Here is a 24,518-nt window from a genome sequence, read left to right on the forward strand (position 1 = left end):
CTTAACTGCAATGTCTAGTATTGCATTAGTATTGCATCCTTCTCATGGGCATTTAATACTTTTTGACTTTTCAGTCTGAGTTAAATCTCTTTTTTGGCTCAATTTATCTGTAAAAGAAAACATGCCTAATAATTCTGCACACCTGAATATAAGGTGATTTTCATTTCCAGCCTTCATGAACAATTATATATCACTTATACATTATTAAATACTAAATCAATAGTAGTTATTAGGATTACTGTGGTTTGGAATTGGTCAAATGTGCCTGGAAAAAAAATATGATCAGAAAATCAACGTGCCTAATAATTCTGCACTCCCTGTATATATGTATATATATATATATGTATATGTATATATATATATATGTATTATACATTTATATATATAAACATACATACGTACAATCAAACCAATAATTATTCAGACATTTTTGATGAAAAATAAAGTATTTTGCGAGATAATTTTTTTCTTTGAATTCAGAAACAAGCTTAGGTTACATAATATCTGGACTTTAATGAGAGTAAAATGTGATATATAACGAGAACGCTGATGATTGGTATTCGTTTTAAGGCGGTTATCTACAAATGCGCGTTCTCGCGATGGGGGTGCTTTTCGCGGCAGGGGTGCCGTTTTCGGCACAACAACAGTCAAGCTAGCCCCAGACTAAAATACATGTTTGAGCTGTTTTAACTGAAAGAGTCTTGCACTGACATATCTTTAACATATATCAGTGCCATTGTTTTGGCTCAAGATGCACACCAGTAATGTTTTTTTCTTTCTTTCTAAGGCACGTTTATAAAAGTTACTATTGGCTTAATCTAACGTTAAGCCCTGTGAAACCAGGCCTACATTTCTTATTTAATTGATAAGAAAACAATATGTAATTTTGAAATTCTGATTGACAAATACTTGTGATATTCAAATTGATTGTTTTCAAGTGATGGCCAGAAGTATCTAGATTGCAGATGCTGTTCCTCATTCTGTTTTGAAGTCACAACAATAGAAATGACTGAATGACACATGACTGGAAGGGTCCTTTCAATGTTTGCATTGTAAATTTGACAGTTTTATTTAAAAAGATAATGGAAATTCGTTACTTTTTCATGATGTGTCTAATTTGAGTAAGTCATTGAAAGACTTAATCGTTCCCCCCGCCCCGACAAATTTAGTAATGCAAAAGTTAATCTGCAAAACTGAAGACGACTTGCTGCTAAAAGGACAATTTAAACAACATTACAGCTCAAATAACACATTTTGCTGTAAAACGCTAACATTAAATACTCTCTCTCTCTGAGTATCTATCAAATCTCCAGCAATTCAAAGACAATACAGCTAAACATCATCTTTTAATTTAACTGTGACATTTCATTAACTCCTGGTCAATTCGTCAGGACAAACCAAAACTATCATGTCATTTTTGTAATGTCTTTATCCTATATGCAAGGCAATACACACCTTTAACACACAAGTATTTAACATTAAATAACAATTCTAAACGACATCAACACAACAGAAAATAAATATCCTATTTTGTTTTAGAACTAACTAAAACAGCAGTGAAAACGCAGTTGAGAATTCAACATGAAATGACATTCACAACACATTTTACTCCTCTAATGTGACATCTTTCTGGGAGAACAGAATATTCAAGGACAACAGCAAAATAATAATAATAATTAAAGTAATTACTAGTAATTTAATTATATCAATCTAGAATTTAAGGAATGAAATCAGATACAACCCCCCCCCCCACATTTTGCCATTTTTCAAAAATGATTTTTCTTCTTTGGAATAACATGCACCTATGATTCATTCAATAATACCATGAATGCAAATAAAAAAATTAATAGACGACCTTCAAAGGAAGACAGAATTTCATCATTCATGCCATATTAAATTAATATATAATTGTCTTTAATTATCGTCTCCACACTTGGAAAAAAAAACGTGTGTCATAAACAATACAATGCCCTGTAAAACATAACATTGACGTGAGGCCAATCAAAGGCCATGGAAGAGGTCAGCAGTAGAATGTGTGTGTGTGTGACTGGCACGGTTGTGTGTGTTTGTATCACTGCTCTATGTAATGCTCTCTCGCCCATTCCTCCTCGCCTCGCTTCCTGTCCCTCTCATGATGATGTTCTCGTTGCGATCTCGGCTTTCCTCTTTGTCGGCAGTTCTTCTCGTTGTGGTCATATTCCTTCTCTTTGTCCCCGCGGTGATGGTGATGGTGATGGTGATGATGGTTTGGCTGAGTCGACGGGTCCGGTTCCTCCGCATCTCTGTGAGTCTGTGTATGTCCAGCAAGAGGCTCGGGATACGTGGACTCTAACGTCTCTTGTTTGGAAAGTGTCCGCGTCGTCCGATTGTGATGGTGGTGATGGTGGCGGTGATGATTATGAGGATGACTGTGGTGTTCAGTCCGCGTGGATGAGGAATGGTGATGGCTTTTCCATTCACTCTGTAACTGTTGTTGGTCTTTAGCGTTTCTCTCCTCAGTGTTGTCTTCTTCCAAACTTCCTTGCTTCTGACTTTGGTAGTGATGATGATGATGATGATGGTTATCATAAAAGCCTGTCCTGTCGCCCATTGGTTGATCTGCTTTCTGGTCACCGCCAATTTCCTGTTTTAGTAACACGCACATAAAACAATGCAGTTATATGGATTTGCACACCCAAAATTGTCCATGACATGAATAAAGGCTTTTTCACTTTTTTGGACTGGAAGAAGTGTCTTGGATCTTTTTTTCTAAAAATGCATGTTTGAAACTCAACCAAAGAGCACGTTCTGGGATTACTTCACAAGGTCCATCCAGCAAGTAGCATTCCAAGATTTTTTTCTTGAAATGATGGTAACACTTTACAATAGGGAGGTCCCATTAAAGTGATAGTACACCCAAAAATGAAAATGTTATGTTAATTTACTCACCCTCAAGCCATCTTTTTTTCCTTCAGTAGAACAGTAGAGAAGATCTTTAGCTGAAACTTGGTGATTTATATAATGCAAGTCAATGGTTACCTTCAAAAAAGCATACACCGATCAGGCTTAACATTATGACCACTAACAGGTGAAGTGAATAACACTGATTATCTCTTCATCACGACGCCTGTTAGTGGGTGGGATATATTAGGCAGCAAGTGAACATTTCGTCCTCAAAGTTGATGTGTTAGAAGCAGGAAAAATGGGCAAGCGTAAGGATTTGAGCGAGTTTGACAAGGGCCTATTTATGATGGCTGGACGACTGGGTCAGAGCATCTGCAGCTCTTGTGGGGTGTTCCCGGTCTGCAGTGGTCAGTATCTATCAAAAGTGGTCCAAGGAAGGAACAGTGGTGAACTGGCGACAGGGTCATGGGCGGCCAAGGCCCATTGATGCACGTGGGGTGCGAAGGCTGGCCCGTGTGGTCCAATCAAACAGACGAGCTACTGCAGCTCAAATCAGAGTCCTGCACAGGTCCGGTTTTGTAAATGCGCACCCACCAGTACCCGCAGTGCTTAAAACAGCATCCGACCCGTTTTCCGACAACAGCACTAAATAAAATCCGCACCCGACCCGACCAGCTTAAAATAGAACCAACACCGGACCCGCATCCGCAATAAAATCAATAGACATGTTTATTGCCAGCATACAGAAGTTATTACACGACCATTAACACAATCTCAGTAAACATAATACTAATAACGTATGCTATGTACAAAAAATATCAGATGAGCCCAGAATATGAACTCAATGCGTTTAATTACATGTTAAGCCTTTTCCTCCCATAGAAAACCATTATAAGAAAACGCTTAACGTGGCTTAATGTACTAAGACAGTTATTAAGAGACCAAACTCAGGAAACATAACAAAAATACTGTTCGATAGAACTGCTTGTGCTTGGTTTTGTTACCACAGTTATCTGCGTGCTTCCTCAGCGATGAAGTTCCACATTTGCGGCTATCTTTTCTTCAACTCCTCATGATCCATCTTGACGACTGCAGTGCAGGCAGATCGCGTGCGCGCGGTTGTGATTCTTATGGATTTGAAATTTTTCCAATTTGAAATACAGGCAAGGCATATTTTTGTATATGCATATTTTTAGGTACAGATTTACAACATGCATATATTTTTATTAGGGGTGTAACGATTCGTTTTAACAACGATTCGATTCGTATCACGATTTGAGGTTGTCGATACGATTCAAGGACGATTTTGGTTCATTTAGAACGATACGATCCGAAACGATTCAGTGACCTGAAATCGATTCAGTAACTTTTTAGCCAAAAATTGTGTGACTGAAATAAATATCTGGATACTGGTCAGTGCAGGTGAAGTTTCCTAGATTCCTGTTGTTTCTTGTAAGGGAATCAGGTATCAATTAATTATGGATATAAACAAACAAGTAAACAACAATTAATGGCAAATGCATTCAAATTTTATTTGAATAAAGTGCAACCAACAGTTTAGGTTGAATTAACAGGAAGTTAACCTTTTCTGCTCTCATTTTCAATATTCAATACATTTTCAATAAAAGCACAGTAAGTGCAACCAACATTTCAACAGTAGGTTAACCTGCTACTTCTGCTTTTGTTATCCAACATAATAATATTACAATATTAATATCAAAAATAAAGTGCAACTAACTTCTCTTCAGGTTTAATTAATAGTAGGTGTACCTGTTACTTTTGCTGTTGTTTTTCAACATTAAAATAATTCAAATACAATATTAATATCAAAAATAAAGTGCAACCAACATTTCTTCAGTTTGAATAAACTGGCTGAACCTGCTACTACTCTCAGTTTAATAAACAAACAATATTTAACAAAAGATAAAATGTAACCAGCTACTCTTCAATGACTCTACATATTTTTTTTCAAAAATATCAACATGATCTGACCGCAGAACACTTGTCTGTGCGTTCACTATATGTTGCCAGCAGTACAAAAACTCGCTCTGCTGGCGCACTGGTGTCAGGAATGCACAGGTAACATTTAGCAAGGTTTGAAAGTACAGGTAACACGTTACTAACTTAGCTCTTTCTCCTGGTGGCTTGATAATTTCTCGCTGGTTGGCTTCTCCTCTGCCATACGCCATGCTGTTTTGTTTTCTTAGCGCTGCTGCTGGTGCGTGCGTTGCGATGATGTCACAGATAGGCAGACTGAATCGAGTAACGTTTAACGCCTTTATCATTAAAAGTGCTAAGAAAAAACATCCATTTAAAGTCTGACGTGCTTAAATCCAATGCGTCATTTCCTATGATCGATACAATCGATTGATTACCTTTTAAAACGATGTTAGATCGATATATGTCGTCCGGAAGGCCAACTTGCCGAGCACAGATCGATGTAGTTAGATCGTAGGAAAATAAATCGATACATCGATGTAGTAGATGAATCGTTACACCCCTAATTTTTATATATAGGCCTATATTCGTTTGCACGTTTAAAACCTGTGTTTAGACCCGTGTTCTCCCTTGTCCGACTCAACCCGCACCCGTTTCCGACACAGTAGGATGTTTTTCACCCGTTTCAGCAATATTCGCGGGTCACCCGTCGGGTACCCGCGGCTACCTGCACCCGTGCAGGACTCTGGCTCAAATTGCTCATGTTAATGCTGGTTCTGATAGAAAGGTGTCAGAATACACAGTGCATCACAGTTTGTTGCGTATGGGGCTGCATAGCCGCAGACAAGTCAGGGTGCCCATGCTGACCCCTGTCCACCATCGAAAGAGCCAACAGTGTGCACGTGAGCATTAGAACTGGACCACCTAGCAATGGAAGAAGGCCTGATCTGATGAGTCATGTTTTCTTTTACATCACATGTGATAATGCGGTAATATAATATAATGCGCCCTGCCACGAAGCAAAAATGGTTCAGGAATGGTTTGAGGAGCATAACATCAAGTTTGAGGAGTTGACTTTGCCTCCAAATTTCCCAGATCTCAATCCAATCGAGCATCTGTGGGATGTGCTGAACAAACAAGTCCGATCCATGGAGGCCCCACCTTGCAACTTACAGGACTTAAATGATCTGCTGCTAACATCTTGGTGCCAGATACCACAGCACACCTTCAGGGGTCTAGTGGAGTCCATGCCTCGACGGCTCAGGGCTGTTTTGGCAGCAAAAGGGGGATCAACACAATATTAGGAAATATCATAATGTTATGCCTGATCAGTGTATACAGGCAAAACAAAATTAATACCCATGGCTCCCGACGATACATTGAGGTCTTATGAAGCAAAACGATCCCTCTGTGCAAGAAACTGAACATTATTTACAACATTACCTTTAATCCACAGCCTCTGCAAACGGTCCTGAGCGTGTTCACGGCAGTCTGGAGCGCGAGCTTCCTGTTGCATAATGACGTATGCGCAGGATCTCAAACGTTGGGAATCTGTGAAAAGTCAATCTTCCCAGTTTCTTGCACAAACTGATCGTTTGGCTTCGTAAGACCTCAATGTATCATCAGGAGCGACGGGGTATTCATTTTGGTTTGCCTGTATATGTTTTTTGACTCTCAAAGTGACAGTTTTGACTTGCATTATATGAATCAGCAAGGACGGTTTCAGCTAAATATTTTGGTCACACTTTAGTTTAGGGTCCAATTCTCACTATTAACTAATTATTAACTGTGACTTTTGCCTCAATAAGCTCATAATTACTGCTTATTAATAGTTAGTAAGGTTGTTACGTTTAGGTATTGGGTAGGATTAAGGATATAAAACATGTTCATGCAGAACAAGGCATTAATATGTGCTTTATAAGTACTAATAAACAGCCAATATCCTAGAAATATGCATGCTAATAAGCATCTTTACTCCTCTACTGAAGGAAAAAAAGGCACCTATACATCTTAGATGGCCTTGAGGGTGAGTAAATGAACAGCAAATGTTCATTTTTGGGTGAACCATCCCTTTAAATCAACATTAGTTTATGCATTAACTAACAATGAGCAATACATTTGTTACAGTATGCATTAATCTTTGTTCATGTCAGCTCAGGTCCATTTAACAGATACATCTTATTTTTTTATAATGTATTAATAAATGCTAGGGGTGTAACAGTACACAAAACTGACGGTTCGGTACGTACCTCGGTTTTGAAGTCCCGGTTCGGTATGGATTCGGTACAGCAGTTTTACAAAATTGCTTTTTATTAATTTTTATTCAACAGTGGTTTAATGAAAAAAATTATGTCTTTCCTTAAATTAAAACTAAAAGTTTCTTAAAGATAATGCTGTAAACTATATACTTACATATAGCTATTAAAGATTAACAACAGAGCCCAAACTATTAGCCTAAATTCAGTTGCTATTTATTTTTAGATATAATAATCAATACTCATAAGCTTCACATAAGGCAGTTTTTGCATTAACTTCTAAATCTAATTATTTATATTCGTTGTTGAAATATAATCATTTAGTGGCTGTAATTTTCATGACAGGTTTATTTAAACATACATTAAATAAACAAGACATCACTAACAGGCTAGTATATATTGAATATAAATAGGCTAATATAATGAATATAACGGCTAATATAATGAATATATAACGGCTAATATAATGAATATAACGGCTAATATAATGATCATAACGGCTAATATAGTGCATGTACAGCTAACAGCTGTGGACACTGAATGACTTCTGAGGTAAACGTGATTCTGCATGACATTGTTTACAAGCTGTTTTATTGTCTTTCCGCGGTTGAAACACAGATGGAGCGATTACACGACATATGATACATTTCAGTAAGTTGTAATGTACCCTCAAAATACCTTAAGATATATTAATTTATGTTTATTCTTTAGGAAGAGATGATCGCATTGACTCGTGCGCTGCCGCTTTAAGTTGAACTGATACGCGTCTATCAGTCACTTCACATTAAAGAGTGTTAAAACGGCATTTATCGTTTGAATTTCGTGATAAAATGGACTGAATACTTAATATGTTCGTGTGGGAACTTGGATTGAAGTGTGTTCCGCGCTTACAACAAGCCGACTGTTAACTGTTAAAGATTACATTCATAACCGTTCGGTACACGCGTGCACCGTACCGAAAGCCCTGTACCAAAACGGTTCAATACGAATACATGTACCGTTACACCCCTAGTAAATGCTGAAAGGCAATACACTACAGGTAAATAAAGGAAACAAAAGTCACCATACTTTCCTCAGATGAATTACAGTTCATCAAGACATTAAAGGGTTAGTTCACCCAAAAATGAAAATTCTGTCAGTAATTACTCACCCTCATGTTGTTCCAACCATGTAAGACCTTCGTTCATCTTCGGAACATAATTTAGTATATTTTTGATGAAATCTGAGAGCTGTCTCACTCCTCCATAGGCTTTCAGAGGGACTGAAACTTGATGGCCCAGAATAGTAAGTAAAAACGTAATTTAAGGAGTCCAAATGACTACAGTGGCTCTGTATTAAGTCTATCATGCGACGAAAATACTTTTTGAGCGGAAAAACAACAAAAATAACGACTTTATCACACTATTATTGTTGTTCAATTTGAGCCTCTGACGAGAGTTCGCGGGAGCGCCACGACGCATGCGCGAGAACTGAGATTAACCCTACTCCGAAAGAGTGAGCAGCCAGTCAAGTAGTAGTAGAAGAAGAACGCCGTAATCTAAGTTCTCGCGCATGCGTCGTGGCACTCAAATTGAACAACAATAATAGTGTGATAAAGTCGTTATTTTTGTTGTTTTTCCGCTCAAAAAGTATTTTCGTCGCATGATAGACTTAATACAGAGCCACTGTAGTCATTTGGACTCCTTAAATGACGTTTTTACTTACTATTCTGGGCCATCAAGTTTCAGTCCCTCTGAAAGCCTATGGAGGAGTGAGACAGCTCTCAGATTTCATCAAAAATATACTAAATTATGTTCCGAAGATGAACGAAGGTCTTACATGGTTGGAACAACATGGTGAGAAATTACTGACAGAATTTTCATTTTTGGGTGAACTAACCCTTTAAGAAGTTTTCTGAAATGTTACATTTAATGCGTCCTGCAATTGAGGCTTTATCTACAGTAATTAACTATGCGCTAATTTGCATGCATTTCCAGAACATCAATCTGAACATTGGATAAAGCCAAGTTCAACATTCTTTTGTCATTTTGTTGACATATTAGAGTTACGGGTTTCTATAGAAGGGATTTTGAATAGCTCTTTTTTTTTTATCACTCCATAAATCAGAAACTACAGTCAACTGGATATTTCTAACTCGCTGCCTTTAAAAGATACCGTAATCAAAATATACAGACACAAATAGATGTGATGACGCAAAGTGTGATAAAATAAACATTTTGGACGTTTTCTTTCCACTGTTCTGAAAAAAGACTGTTATGGAAGCCCAAATCTCAAGATTGACCAGTGCATGAAATAACAATGGTTTTGCCTGTTGTGTCTTGTTTTAACATTAAAATTAATAGATACTTTAGCCCTCGGTTTCACAGACAATGTTTAAGCTAGTCCCAGACTAAAATGCATGTTTGAGCTCTTTTAACTGAAAGAATCTTGCACAGAGATATCTTAAAATATTTCCGATCCATTGTTTTGTCTCAAGATGTTTTTTCTTAGGCACGTTTATAAAAGCTACTTAAAGGGGTACTTCAGCGCTGAAAAGATGAATGTGTAAATTTAAATTTGGGTCATTTATGTAGTAGAAATGTGAAATAATTTTTGAAGTTGGTGTCTTCTCTGAGAAAAGCCATAAAATGTATTTTTGGCTCATATGGATGAAAGACAACAACTGATAAGGATCTTTCGAATATACTACCGGGTTTCTATTGATACAAAGATTAATGCTAATCGCTGAAGTAACCCTTCCTATTTGAACTAAGGCCTAATTCTGGCTTAGTCTAAGCCCCGTCTGTGAAACAGGGCCTAGAAGAATTACTAATTGTTAGTTAGTAGTATCAACTAATGTAGATAACCAATGCTAACAAATGGAACCTTATTGTAAAGTGTTACCAAAATTATAATTATTTTGCAGTAAGAAAATCATAGAAAATATCTCAATACAATGTTTTTAATACAACACACACACACACACACACACACACACACACACACACACACACACACACACACACACACACACACACACACACACACACACACACACACACACACACACACATGCAAATCTTTAAAGTCACAGCAAATCACTACAAACCACATTAAATCACTCTCCCTAGAATGCCAATGTAATAACTCCATATTAAAAAGTCAACAATAAGATTATCAAAGGAATAGCTCAACTAAAACTGACCTCATTTACTTATCATTATGCAATTTCAAAAGTAGTATGTCTTCTGTGGAAAAATGGAGGTTGATTCTGATCGTTTACATATAATGAAAGCACATGCGCGGTCACCATTCTGAACTTGACCAAGCGTCAGTGTTTAAATTATTGACAGTGTTGCACACACACACACACACACACACACACACACACACACACACACACACACACACACACACACACACACACACACACACACACACACACACACACACACACACACACACACACACACACACACACACACACACACACACACACACACTCACCGTGACTGAGGCTACTAGTCTTTAATAGGAGTAACCTCCTCAGTCTGAGCAGCAGCAGTGTTTGTCAACAGAACGATTTGCAAAAACATGAATATTACAACATGTAGTGTTATAATTGAAGCATGGCTTGTAATTGTGATTGCAGTTTTGAGTTAAAGTAAGAGTCTTGTTAAAAGTTTAAACAGTCAATTTAACAGCTCTGTCAACACTGGAAACTCGGATGATGCATCTTTAGTTAATAAATGGCCCATTTATATATAAAACAATATTATTTTTAAATTGTGTTAAACTTTTATTCCAGTTTTTCATTTGTTGCTACTGTTTCTAAAAATTGCTTGATTTAAAAAGTACACTATGTAACACTTGGCCCTCCAGCCATGAAAAAAAATAAATTGTACGCATTTAGCAGAAGATCATGCGGGCTGTGCGGATGAATACGGTTCTTTCTCATAACTAATAAAAGAAAGAGAGATTGTGCTATTGCTCATAAAACATTCACTACTAGGCTTAAAATATAGAACCAGTTTAGATGGAAAGGATCTCAAGCTGGCTAGCTGAAGATGTTACTGCAGCTATACCCATTAATAGACACGGTTCTTCTTTGAAAATAAATTCTACAACAACCCATAATGAAATGACCATTCGTAATGCTTTACAATGAACTCTGTTAGAGAGCTAAGACAACTTATCTGTACCTTACTCACCTATTGAGTAAAAAAACGTCATCTCTGCGTCGCTTTTGCAACATTTCAAATCCTTCAGTTCTCAAACTTCTCGCTATCTCTGAAAAGCCAAGCAACGCCGATGTTGATTCTTGTTTTATTACGAGCTCTGTCACGTTCTATTTTTGCCAGCAGACTTTTCTATGTTCGCAGTTTCTTTAAAAACAGGGGATTGCTCCAACCAATTCCGCTCATTGTGACAACTAACCTATACCACTCCCACACCATACACGCGTCAAAGTAGCCAAAGCAACTTTTCTCTATTTACGGATATGACGAGACACACATAAGCGAATGACGCATATACATCATTTCCTGTGAAAACCATCCAGTCCGGTCTAAATATAAACACTTTTAACTAGCTTGTTTAAGATAAAAACGCCTTTTGGAAGGATTGTTTTTGTTCAAAATTAATATTTAAATTAGTGAATACATTATCAAGTTACAGAGGCCCTGTTTACACAAGTGCGTTTTTGTTTTAAAAACATTTTTTAAAACGGTCCTCATCTACACTGGCGTTTCCATAGCGTTTCAGAAATGATCTATGTCTAAAATGCACGGCTGAAAACGCATGTCACGTGCCCGTTCATACAAACTAGGCATGCGTGTCAACAGTTGCCTCTTGCGCATGTAAACAGCTGCAGTATTATACAATACAGCGTTTAACTGCACGGCGGCTGCTAAAAAGAACCACAAAATCAGCAAAGCATGCAGTTCCGTCTCCGTGTTATTGTTTACGCGGTCGTCGAGACAGGTCTGTTACAGCCGTTGAGAGAGACGAATCTGAGCTGCGTTTCCCAAAAGCATTGTAATTAGTGGTGGGCCGTTATCGGCGTTAACGTGTTGCGTTAACGTGAGACTCTTATCGGGCGATTAAAAAAAATATTGCCGTTAATCTATTCTCAAAGTTGGGTTGGGAGCTGGGTCTATACTACGCAAGCTATGATGACTTTCACCTTGATATTTTAGCGCGGATGTACACCTAGCCGAATTGCTCTGTAGGGGCGAGAGAACGAGTCTTTGTGTTGTCAAAAATATCCATATTTCGATATGTATCGATATTGAAATATCTGAAACGATACGATACTCATTTTTTACAGTATAGATATCAGCTGCGCTCTCCGACCGACAGCGAGTTGACACGCACCCGCCTCCTCTCATTCAGTCCGGTTAACCCTCTGAACATGGCGAACTGGTGTTCTGCTGGATTTTTCCTCATGACTGCATGTTAGTATTGGTGTGACTGGTCTGAATTTCGCGCGGGGTTGCACATAACTCAATCACCCATCTTGGTGAGTTTTAACGTAAACACAGTCATAACCAGCTCACAGGAACAGTTTGGGATCCATGTGTGCGTCAGGTCTTAAAGGGACAGAAGTTATTTATTATTCAAACTACAATAAGAAATGATCACTTACGAGCACAAATATTCTGAATGCCTTCGGCAGAATTCAAATGAGCCATTTTAATCTAGATTAATCTAGATTACAAGATTACAGTGAGAATAATCTAGATTTAAAAAATTAATCTATGCCAAACCACTAATTGTAATACAATAGCCACCAATGGTCTCTACAATAAACTTAGGCGTGCAGTGCTTTTGGGGAAAAGCAGTCCTGGTCTGTTATTGTCATGTAGCGTAATGTGGGCAGCCATTCTGTCAATGTCAAAAGTCTCAGTTTTGTTCCGTTTACACTGAAACGCAACCCCGGAGTTTTCAAACTAAAACGGGGTCTGCAACGTTTTCGAAACTCTTCGCTTTCAAGGTGTGAAAATGCCGGAGTAGCGTAGACGACAGATGTAATCTTAGCAAAAGTTATGCGTTTTTAAACGAAAGTGTAAACTAGTGTAAACAGGGCCATAGTGTACTGTACCTTTAAGCAGTCTACACTATTTAGCTCAAGCAATATTCAGAAGCATGTGTGGTTATCGCTATCTGTTTAGCATTAAGAATACATGGTATTTTTTAAATGATATATTTTTTTAAATGGGATTAATTACTGCAAATTTTATTCAAAATTCAATTTATACAGAATGCAGTTTTACTTTTTACATCTGCAGAACAAAGTTAATAAAACATTGTAATGTGAAATAAGATAGATATGATTAGAGATGTGTAGGAACAAATCTTGACAAAATAAATATATTAAAATATATAAAATATATTTAAAAAAATGCTATATTATAATTCCATAAAAACTTCATTGTGTTTGAAATATAGTTAAAGTGTACTGCCGAATGTACCGACATGCATTTATGGTTAACTAAAATATACTTTAATGTCATGTTCTATTCAAACTTTAAATATATTTGTAATTATGAAGTTGCAATTTAATACATGGAAAATATATGAACTTTAAAATGTAATATCGACCAACACACTACAATTAAAATTATAATCAAGTACTCTAAATGTGCTTTAGTTTGTTAGTCAACACCTTAAAATAAGTGTACTACTTTTAAGCATGACAAAAAATAATTAAAATGTACTGAAATTTCATAAGCACCTTTAACTGAGGATTAGGCCGCGTTTCCTTGCGGGCAACTGCAGCTGCAGCCACTGAGGTAAGCTTTTCTAGCAGAGGGTTTGTCTGAGGGACACTGGGGGGATGAGTGGACTTCCAGTAGGCCTCCAGGTAATCAGCCATGTGCTCACAGGCGTCCTCCAACTGATTCTCATCAAGAATTATGTCAAACAGCTCCTGGACAGAGAACAAACATGGACAGGAAAATGAATTGTTCGAGAGTGGAGAGTGCGAGTTCGAGTATCTTAAGTAATTATTTATAAAATGTCTGCTTTATACACACACTTGTTTGGTTAGTTATACAAAATACACCAAGTCAAATTATTTTGCCTATATAAAATGTAGGGAATCACTTTGGGATAAAGCAAACTTTTTATTAATATAGAAAGTTTAGCAAAAGAACTCACAATTTGGGTTATACAACAATTTCTTTGTTTATACAGTTAATGTTTGTGAACTTTTGGGAGTACAATTAGAGTTTGAGTTCATTTGTTGTTATAATTAGCATTATTTAAAAATAAGTGTTTGCCTGTGTTCATATTTTTCTATCCCGGCGGAGACTTCAACCTGAATGCACACTGACTCATGGGGACTCATGTACCTGTAGGGACCTAAATTGAGGTCCCCATGAGGAAACAAGCTAGACTGGGTAAACCCAGCCCGATCTGCCGGAGATTTGATTTCGCCCTGCAGCTCAGGCTGGAAACCTGTACATTTTTCTATCCTGCTTCCATTACAAATCTGCGGGGACCAATCACAAACTCGCTTATCCACCTGGCACGCTATTGGCGGGTTTAACACAATGATTTTAACACTACATTTTTCTAAATTTTTCAACTAAATATCCAAATAAATGTAATTATTAAACTAAATTAACAATATAAACTAAATGACTACTCTAATTACTGATCTAAAGCCCACACTGTCACTGTATGATAATTGAAATGAACTGATGACATCACCATTTTCTCCAGAACGGCTATACGGCTGAATAAAATTATGCTGCATTATTTTCCTGTTTAACACTGTAAAGCTGCTTTGAAACAATCTGCATTGTTAAAAGCGCTATATAAATAAGGTTGACTTGACTTGACGACGATAGAGAAGCGATGGCAAACAGCTTTAGTTTTAGTTTAGCAAACAAATTGCTTGAGTGGGTGTAAATACCACTCATTTTCTTGTTTTATTTTGCGCAACCTGCAAAAATCGCTCTATGCCATTGCTGCTTCTGCAAACCGCTGATCAATGCTACAAACCAACACGTTTGTAGACACGTTTCCTGCCTGGAGTTTTCGCGTCGCTCTGCAAAGAATCGTTGGTCTGATTGGTTGAAGGACTATCCAATTGCGTAGAGTCATTTGAACTATGGCCATTGATCACGCCTCTTGTGCAGTAGAAAATACAGAGCAGACTCCCCAGACCAATGTTCAATCTTAAAAGATTGAGCTTGGTCTGGTGACAGCCAGACAAGAAACAAGCTTATAAAGCATACAGTATTAGTTTTTTTGAAAATGTAAAAATGCAGAAAGTTTTGTCTGATGGGTAGGTTTAGAGGTAGGTTTAGTGTAAAGGGATAGAATAAAGTCAAGTCAAGTCAACTTTATTTATATAGCGCTTTTAACAATGTAGATTGTTTCAAAGCAGCTTTACAGTGTTAAACAGGAAAATAATGCAGCATAATTTTATTCAGCCGTACAGCCATTTGATGTCATCAGTTCATTTCAATTTCCATACGGTGACAGTGTGGGCTTTAGATCAATAATTAGATCAGTAATTTGGTTTATATGGTTAATTTAGTTTATTATTTAGATTTATTACGATGTTTAGTTGAAAAATATAGTGACAAAATATAAGTAATATAAATATTAGTAATATAAAATATAGACTACAGTTTGTACAGTATAAAAACCATTACATCTATGGAGTCCCCACAAAGATAGTAAACCAGACGTGTGTCTGTGTGTGTGTGTGTGTGTGTGTGTGTGTGTGTGTGTGTGTGTGTGTGTGTGTGTGTGTGTGTGTGTGTGTGTGTGTGTGTGTGTGTGTGTGTGTGTGTGTGCGCGTGCGCGTGCGTGCGTGCGTTTACACTCACTGAAGGGCACTGGGCCAATTTGTCTGCTGCCACCATCTGTACATTGAGATGTTTTGCCTGAGACTTCCCTCTAGATTTTATTAACCTTTGCAAAACCTGAAAGATAGGCATGTCAGAAACAATATTGCAGCAATATATCATTGTTGAAAGACAGAAAGACAATGTGAGAGACAATCAGGGTCCCTTGTAAAAAAGAAGTGTGCTTAATTGTATTAATTGTACTTTTTCCCCCCAAAAAAACTGTACTGGCAGAGAACGTAATATTAATCAATAGCACTTAAGTGCACACAAAGAGAGTGTACTTCCATGACTGTTTCTTAAAGTTGGCATGAAACGGAAGTTGTGATCTTGTGTCTTTTCTTCCCTATTGTGACGTATATCTGAGTCAAATGGCTTTTGGAATGAGGAAAATGTGGGACTGAACTTGATTTTGTCCTCTGGAATGATTGGGTCATAGGAAGTTGGGTGTTGCTAACTAAATGGAGGCAGAATGCCAGTTTGCAGTCAGTGGTGGAGGATGCAGTCCCACCCTCCGCCGAGACACACGTCATCATGAAGAGAACAGATGTCGTCTCAAGGGGGTTAGCGTTAGGTTAATGTTTTAATTGATAAAGATGCAAGTCATACTTGAAGGGTTAGTTCACCCAAAAATAAAAATCAGCACATGATTTACTCACCCTCAAGTCATCCTAGGTATACGACATTCTTCTTTCAGACGAACACAATCAGATTGATATTAAAAATGTCCTGGCTCTTCAAAGCTTTATAATGGCAGTGGCTTGTTAGGTAATTTTTGTCATATTTAAAACTTTATAGACTAAAATAACTAGCTTCTGGTGGTCAACGGTATGCAAGTCGACCTTTGACCATTGAACCCTTGACGCATGCGTATTGACGAACGCAGAAGCGCAGAGGATAGAGCAAAACAAAACACCGGTCATGAATTAGAAGTCTAAAACGAGAATTTTTAAAGAGAAATGCTGGAGGATTTCGATATAAAAGAAGAGGGGCTTGAGTTTTGTTGCCCAGCCCTATCCGTAAGAGGCGTCAAAGCTGGCGCTGCTCCTATACATTGCGTCAGGGGTTACTCTTTTAGAGCAAGTTGATTTGCGTACCGCTGACCGCCGGAAGCTGGTTATTTTAGTTTATAAAGCTTTAAATATGGATATTTTTCTTACACAAACGCATCACTTTGCTACAGAAGGCCTTTATTTATTGCGTTTCTTTTTCACAAGGGATAGTAAGTGAGAGAACAGGGTTTTCACACTAATATACATGATTGAGACTTATCTGTGTGTGTACCTTTGGAGATGTGATCTTGATGTAGACAATAATAGGAGCAAGAGAAGTTTTTCCCAGTTGGGTTGGGTGGTTTATTGTGTCCGCGTCAAGAACCACCAGCTGCAATGTCCGAGCCAGCTCAAATATCCTCTCGATCTCACTCTGTACCTCCGCTACACACACACACACACACACACACACACACACACACACACACACACACACACACACACACACACACACACACACACACACACACACACACACACACACACACACACACACACACACACACACACACACACACACACACACACACACAAGAATGAAAGAATAAAGGTGATAATAGAGCATGACAGACAATACAGAGCCCAAATCACTGGAAGCTATTATTACAATTCAGAAAGAATAATGTGTTGAACTTTCCACACCATAACCGAGAATAACAGACTAACACCGCTGTCAATCTTCAACCTGGAAGAACCCGTTCCAGCTTCACCACCATCAAACTACTGAACCGTCAAGACTTTCTTCTGAGACTGCAGCATACTGAACCGTCAAGACTTTCTTCTGAGACTGCAGCAGAACGCTCGTTCAACGGCTAAGGCATTGTGCAAGTATCTTACATGTAACTAAACAGAGGTTTAGTATAAGCTTGTATAACCCCTTGTTGCCAAGGTGCCGATGGTTCTGTTCAGGTTCTGTTCATTTCCATAGCTTCATTCCCTTGTTTCTGTTTTAGTTTAATTCATTCACTTTCCATGTTCCACTTTCCATGACTGATTATGTATACGTGTTTGTTTAGACTAGTTATGCATGTATGATTTAGTTTGTGCACATTCATGTGAGTATTAAATTCTGTCACTGCTTGCAAATCAAAGTCCCTTTAACAGTGTGTACAAATAGCACTGTACTTAGTATGAAAGCGTTATTTTTCTGTGGCCACGAAAAATATCCTTTCTGAGAGTTGATAGACGATTAATACGGAGTGTTCGCTGGACGAATTGATTGTAATATTAATTCCATCAAGTTCATTCTATTGACTGATTCTGACACCTTTCTATCAGAACCAGCATAAACTACAGTAGCTCGTCTGTTTGATTGGACCACATGGGCCAGCCGTCGCTCCCTGACTGGTCTGTGGCCATGCAGCCCCATACACAACAAACTGCGATGCACTGTGTATTCTGACACCTTTCTATCAGAACCAGCATTAACTTGTTGAGCAATTTGAGCTACAGTAGTTCGTCTGTTTGATCGGATCACACAGGCCAGCCTTCGCTCCCCACGTGCATCAATGACCCTGTCGCCGGTTCACCACTGTTCCTTCCTTGGACCACTTTTGATAGATACTGACCACTGCAGACCGGGAACACCCCACAAGAGCTGCAGTTTTGGAGATGCTCTGACCCAGTCGTCTAGCCATCATAACTTGGCCCTGTCAAACTCGCTCAAATCCTTACGTTTGCTTTACATATGCCAATTATTCCTGCTTCTAATGATGAAGAGATAATCAGTGTTATTCATTTCACCGGTCATAATGTTATGCCTGATCGGTGTATGTGTAAGTAACATTATTGAAATAGAATTTCATTTTTTTTTAACTATGTCTGCTTGATGAAAAAAATAAAATATCCTCATGGACAGCCTCATAAATCACTCTCAGAAGGCCATATTGTCACACTTCAGTCTGTCCAACTATCTGGCTATTTTAACCCTTTACAGACATATCAACCATACGGTCACGCATACTTTTGGAAAATATGGCAAACAGGTGTTTCTGCATTTCTCTTATATTTTGCCATATTTTTATTGTTTAGTCTCCCCCTACTAACTACAAAATTATGGTTTGATTCCCTACTTAAAAGGGTACTTCAGTGCTGGAAAGATGAATGTGTATTTAAATTTGGGTCACTTATATAGTAAAAATGTGAAATTATTTTAGAAGTTGGTGCCTTCTAGACTGAGAAAAGCCAGAAAATGTATTTTTGTCTCATATGGATGAAAGACAACAACTCCGAGAATGCACTTGCTTCACTGTCCTAAGAGGCCATTCCCAAGCCACGCCAACGGTTACATCTCTTGCCCACCGCGGCCCCACCCCACCGTCGTTTTGAATTTTATAGTAATAAAATAATTTAGTTCTGTTAGAGAACAGAAACTACAATTAAAAACTGAAAGTGTCTGCTCAATACAGCACGAGCAAAATGAGTGTCGCAGCCAGTACCGTCGTAAGGGCTGTGCCAAGTGTGCGACCGCACAGGGCCTCGCCTAAAAGTAAAGTGATGACTTGATGATGTAAAGTCAATAGTTGAAATTCATGTTTTTGTCCATCAAAAAACTATAGTAGTTATAAAAAAAACATAGCTAAAGGTGTGTATCGTGATGCTTTATTATTGTGCTTGTTAAAAATGTATTATGCAGTAGGCTAACTTGCAATAGCCTATTTCTCTGTGCGTGTGACAGTGATTCATGCGTGAAAACATTTTATTCAGCGCGGCATCGCGCATCACGTTCATACATAGAGCTTTATTCCCAGTCCATTCAAATTTCAGATTTTGGCCGCCTCTGAAATGGGTCAAACCATAGATATTGCCTAAGAAGTTCAAGTAAATACGCTAGAAATGCACGTTCATTCAAGGATGTACATTTGTTGAATGGATGGAGAAAGCACGGACGTGCACCTGCATTTCATCTGATGGTACGCACAAAAGGTTTTTTATTTAACACTATTAAAGTTAAATAAGCGTAGCCTAACTATTACTCACCTGTCGGAGCAGCAGTGCTCCATCTCTAGACGTTTTAAATGTTTTTAAACAGTGCTGTACAATACTGACAATACTGTCTGTTTATTTTACTGACTGAGAAATCACTTGATGTGAGAGAGCAGTCCAAACTCATTCAAGTGGATTTTGCAAACATGTTGGCCCATTCATAATTTAGAACATAATTTTAGCGTCAAAATGTGCGTACTGCACAGTTCAGTTACACGGTTTAACTTCTTGATAATGCTGTTAAACTGAATATACAATTTTTTTTCTTCTTAAATATCCACATAAACAACAAATTGTTATTCATTATAGCAACGACCCCCCTTAATAGGCTATACCCCCGGGCCTCGCACCCCCCTTGCGACGGGCCTGGTCGCAGAACAAACGCAGCAAGAGTCAGATTACATTCATCAGAGAGTGAGGAGCTGACAGACCAAATGATCACAGAAGATTTGGTTTCAAAGCGAAATGCGCCTATTTAAGTGAGTTTATCATTGTACTGTTTTGTTGTTGTGTTTTTATGAAGCCACAATTCAAGCAACCCGCACCTGAACTGGCGCTAATTTTAAACCGAAACTAAAATGAGCATAGCCGACCGGTATTCATTCACGGCCTTCATGGTGCGTGTCCAGTCTGGCACGTTTTCAGTTCATGCCTATGGAAGTTTAACTTTCATAGGAATTCATTGAGAACACTCGCTTTGCTCTGTCTTTAGCCTCTGGCCAAAAAATGACGCAAAATTACAATATTTGCGTCATCGGAGGGTTTTTTCCAGACATAAAATACATAAATCTCTCATCTCAGGGGGATATGGGGAGGGGGGGGGGGAAGCATGATCATTCAAATATCCTACCGGGTTTCTATTGATACAAAGCTTAATGCTAATCGCTGAAGTAACCCTTTAACTGATATCATGTTTGACCCCTATTATTTGAACATTTTACTGATGCTGTCACCTGAAAACTGAAAATTCCCATCCCTCCATGCCAAAAGCAAACAGGGGGTGGAGCAATAGAGCTGTATAAGATTTGTGTCTCATCTCCTCCTTTTGACTGATTTTTTCACACTCAAGTTAAGATCTGTCGTACAGTTGAGAAATATTTAAAATATAGGCTAAACTGCTTTTATGTTCACATGCTCACATGTTTACATCAATTTCCTGTTGTGAAATTACTACAATATAAAAAATATATTAAACATTTCACAAAATATAAAATTTCTTGGTCAGCCACACCAAACCATGATACCAAATAAAATAGAAATACAAACACTTTAACTGACCTAAATTGGAGCGTATATTTGAGCGCTCAATGATGGCGTGTTTACTGGGGTTGTTCAGCACAGAGCGCTTGGCCAGAGAAATATCAGCAGCCACCCTTGTGATTGATATCCTGAATTAGAGAAAACAAGGACAGTGAAAGAGACACCATGAGCAGCAATTACCAATGTCCTGGACATCATTTGTAGACGTAAAAGATCTAGAACTGTGTGTGCAGCTTCTGTGTATTTGGCTATGGAATAGCAGTATTAGGGGTTCTTAGACAAGTACAAGATTAGTATTCTATTTTAACTACAGTGGAATTAGTCATTGCACACATGTTTCTGTTTCTCTCTATCCAACAGATTTCAAAATGAACTGAATGAGATTCACCAAAACATTCACCAACATGTTTGTTTTAAACGTCATACTGGAAATACAGAGCAGTCGTGTCGGGAAAACTGCAGTCAAGGGAAGGTACAAGCATGTGACCCAGTTGTGTGCTTATGGACCAGCATGGCCAATTAAGGCAATGAGATGTGACTATTTTAAGAAACACTGAACACTCACGTGACATACACACACAAATATATAAACGATCCCAAAGGAGGGTGAAGGAGGAAGAGAAACAGCTTAAAGACTTACCTTCCCTCAAAGCGGTGCTTCAGAAAGTCAAACAGCGCTTTCTGCATCATATCTGTAACCTGTTTGCACGCAAAAATGGAACATGTCAGTTTTTTTGCTTTCTGTTCCAGCCTTTTATTTCCAGAAAATTCATACGGCCAGCATAAATCTAAATGCGTTACAATTAAATGTAAATATGAAGTGATAAGTAAAAACATATATTAAAATCACTCAAATACTGTGCATGACTAAAAAGAGGAGCGTAATCAGGCATGGAGATTTATGAAATTTTCACCTGTCATGATTTATGACATAGTTCACCCAAAATATAACTCATTACCAACTCAAGGTTGTGTCACTGTACAGTTGATATTTGTAATAAGATATTTACACATTAGATAAGCAAACTGCCCACTCTTTTCAAACTGTATGCTGATCACATCAGGAGAGCTAGTGCATATGGCAAGATTTTCAGCTTAAATTTCTCTGTTCCTCATAGAAATGTCTGACTTTAGAAGACTTGAAGTATAAAGCTTGGTACATACTCTGCAAGAACAAAGAAATTTGTTTGTTTTCTCGAGGTGGCAAGAACAAAGTTCGTTCTGGTCAGGACATTCCATACTTCATGAGAAAAGCAGGTGCCGAACATCACCCACAAGAAAAAAGTTCTGCTCAGACGATGTGACGAGAACAAGCCGCGAGAACTCCCAAACCAGGGCTCCGAGAACAAAATGACGTAATTTTGTTCACGCAGCCCTGGGAGCGAGAACTTTTTTCTCTGTTCTTGCGGAGTATGTAGCGGCCTTAACACAAAAGTTACATTTATTTCTTAAAGGAGTCCATGTTTTTTGTTTTGTTTTTGTTTTATGCAAAAAAAAACTTTAACATAAGTGAACATCAAGGAACATATAACGAAATCAATGAATGTCATGACCCCTTTAATGTTTTGGTTTGTTTTGTTTTTGTAAATTTGAACACCATTTCTCCTATTCTATATATCTATATCTATATCTATATATATATATATATATATATATATATATATATATATATATATATATATATATATATATATATATAAATACAGTAATGTTAAAAGCTAATGCTAAAAGCTCAAGCTAAATTATTAAAAGCTAAAAGCTAAAAAGGTGACCTTATTGTAAAATGTTACCCATTTTTCTTTATACAATTCACAGGTCCTACTCGACCCGCTCCGAGCAGTGTTCGAACGGAGGTCTCCAGCATGGGAGGCGGGTGTGCTAACAAGAACGCTCAAGACAGTAGTCGCTAGCGCCAGTCGCTAGTGCGCCTCTTGATATCAGGGGAGTGAGGTTTACATGCACAGCTCTTACTGGTCTACATCTGTTCCACTCACCCCCCTATACCTCACTCCCATCCTGGTCACGGCACCAAATGTAACTGGTCCTACTCGACCTACTCCAAATGGGATTCAAATCGGCAGGCGCGTTAACAAGAACACGTCTCTTGAGGCCAGGGAGTACGTTTTTTTTTTTTCCACACCGCCAGCGACACGTAGCGACAAAACGCCATGATCCCATTCATTTCAACTTCCGGCGATACGACAGTGACTGTTGGCGATAGAATGTATGCATGTCAAAAGCATACGCAACAAAAGTTCAGAAATGTAAACTTTATGCAAATTAGACGCAAATTTCATGCGACAACCAATAGTAGTTGACTGTCTGTGGAGCTCACATCACCGCACACGAGTGCAGGCAAGACAGGACAGTTCAGGACAATTTCACAGTTTTATATGATTTGACTGTAACCACATACATGGATATGATAAAATAATGATGCGTGGAAAAGAAACTATCGGCAGTCTTAGTGAGTTTAGCCCTCTTCGGACGGTAATTGTTTCTCACGTGGACGTCCGTAAAAATAAATGTGCATGCCACCTCAGTGCTAGAACTCATGCATTCGGATTTATTCACGGTGGAGGAGCGAGTTTTGTGATCCTGCGCACTTGGGAACGCACTGTTCACGTGGTCAATAACATGAACATGATGCGCGTCTATATATCTTCCTATTTTTAAACAGAATTAAATAATTCAATGATAATTACGATATTATTTTCCTATTAAATTTAAATATGCATTTATTCTTATTATATCAAGCAGATGACATTTTATTTACAGCAGTCAATCATGTTATTGACCACGTGAGCAGTGCGTTCCCAGGATCACGAAACTCGCTCCTCCACCGTGAATAAATCACCATCTGAATGCATGAGTCTTATCACTGCGGTGGCATACAAATTTATTTTTACAGACGTCCACGTGAGAAACAATTACGTCCGAATAGGGCTTTTGATTCATACATTGATAGTTTGTAATATTATATGATGCAGTGAACAGTTTATCACTGCTGCAGTTCATATTACAGTTTCCCCTGTGTTATGTTAATTATTAGGAACAAGAAAATTGATTATTTAGCAAATTCAAATGATGTTTTACTCATGTAGAACAGTATGAGTGAGTTTAATTGTGGTTTATATCACAACACTCTCCAACAGCAGAATGTTACTTTTAATTCTTTTAAACCTAATTGCTAGTCAAATTAGAATATGTTAGTTTTATATATCACTTGTTATTGCATTTTCTCTAGAAATGACAAGACGTGCAGTCTACCAATAGCATCAGAGCAACAGCACTGGGAACGC

General features: G+C 38.0%; 1 protein-coding gene across 1 annotated transcript in view; it reads right to left on the reverse strand.

Annotated features, from left to right (window-relative positions):
* Positions 1-1,026: 1,026 nt before the first annotated feature.
* The window catches only part of cacnb2a (calcium channel, voltage-dependent, beta 2a), a 65,813-nt gene continuing 42,321 nt past the window's right edge, over positions 1,027-24,518 (reverse strand). The window contains exons 8-13 of the mRNA XM_079810696.1: positions 21,857-21,915; positions 21,235-21,344; positions 17,204-17,355; positions 15,902-15,997; positions 13,792-13,986; positions 1,027-2,623 (exon numbers count right to left, since the gene is read on the reverse strand). Of these exons, the coding sequence (XP_079666822.1) occupies positions 2,072-2,623; positions 13,792-13,986; positions 15,902-15,997; positions 17,204-17,355; positions 21,235-21,344; positions 21,857-21,915 (1,164 nt within the window). The 3' untranslated portion in view covers positions 1,027-2,071. The remainder of the gene's footprint in view (positions 2,624-13,791; positions 13,987-15,901; positions 15,998-17,203; positions 17,356-21,234; positions 21,345-21,856; positions 21,916-24,518) is intronic.

The sequence above is a fragment of the Gobio gobio genome, assembly GCF_949357685.1.
Source record: "Gobio gobio genome assembly, chromosome: 2".
NCBI lineage: Eukaryota > Metazoa > Chordata > Actinopteri > Cypriniformes > Gobionidae > Gobio > Gobio gobio.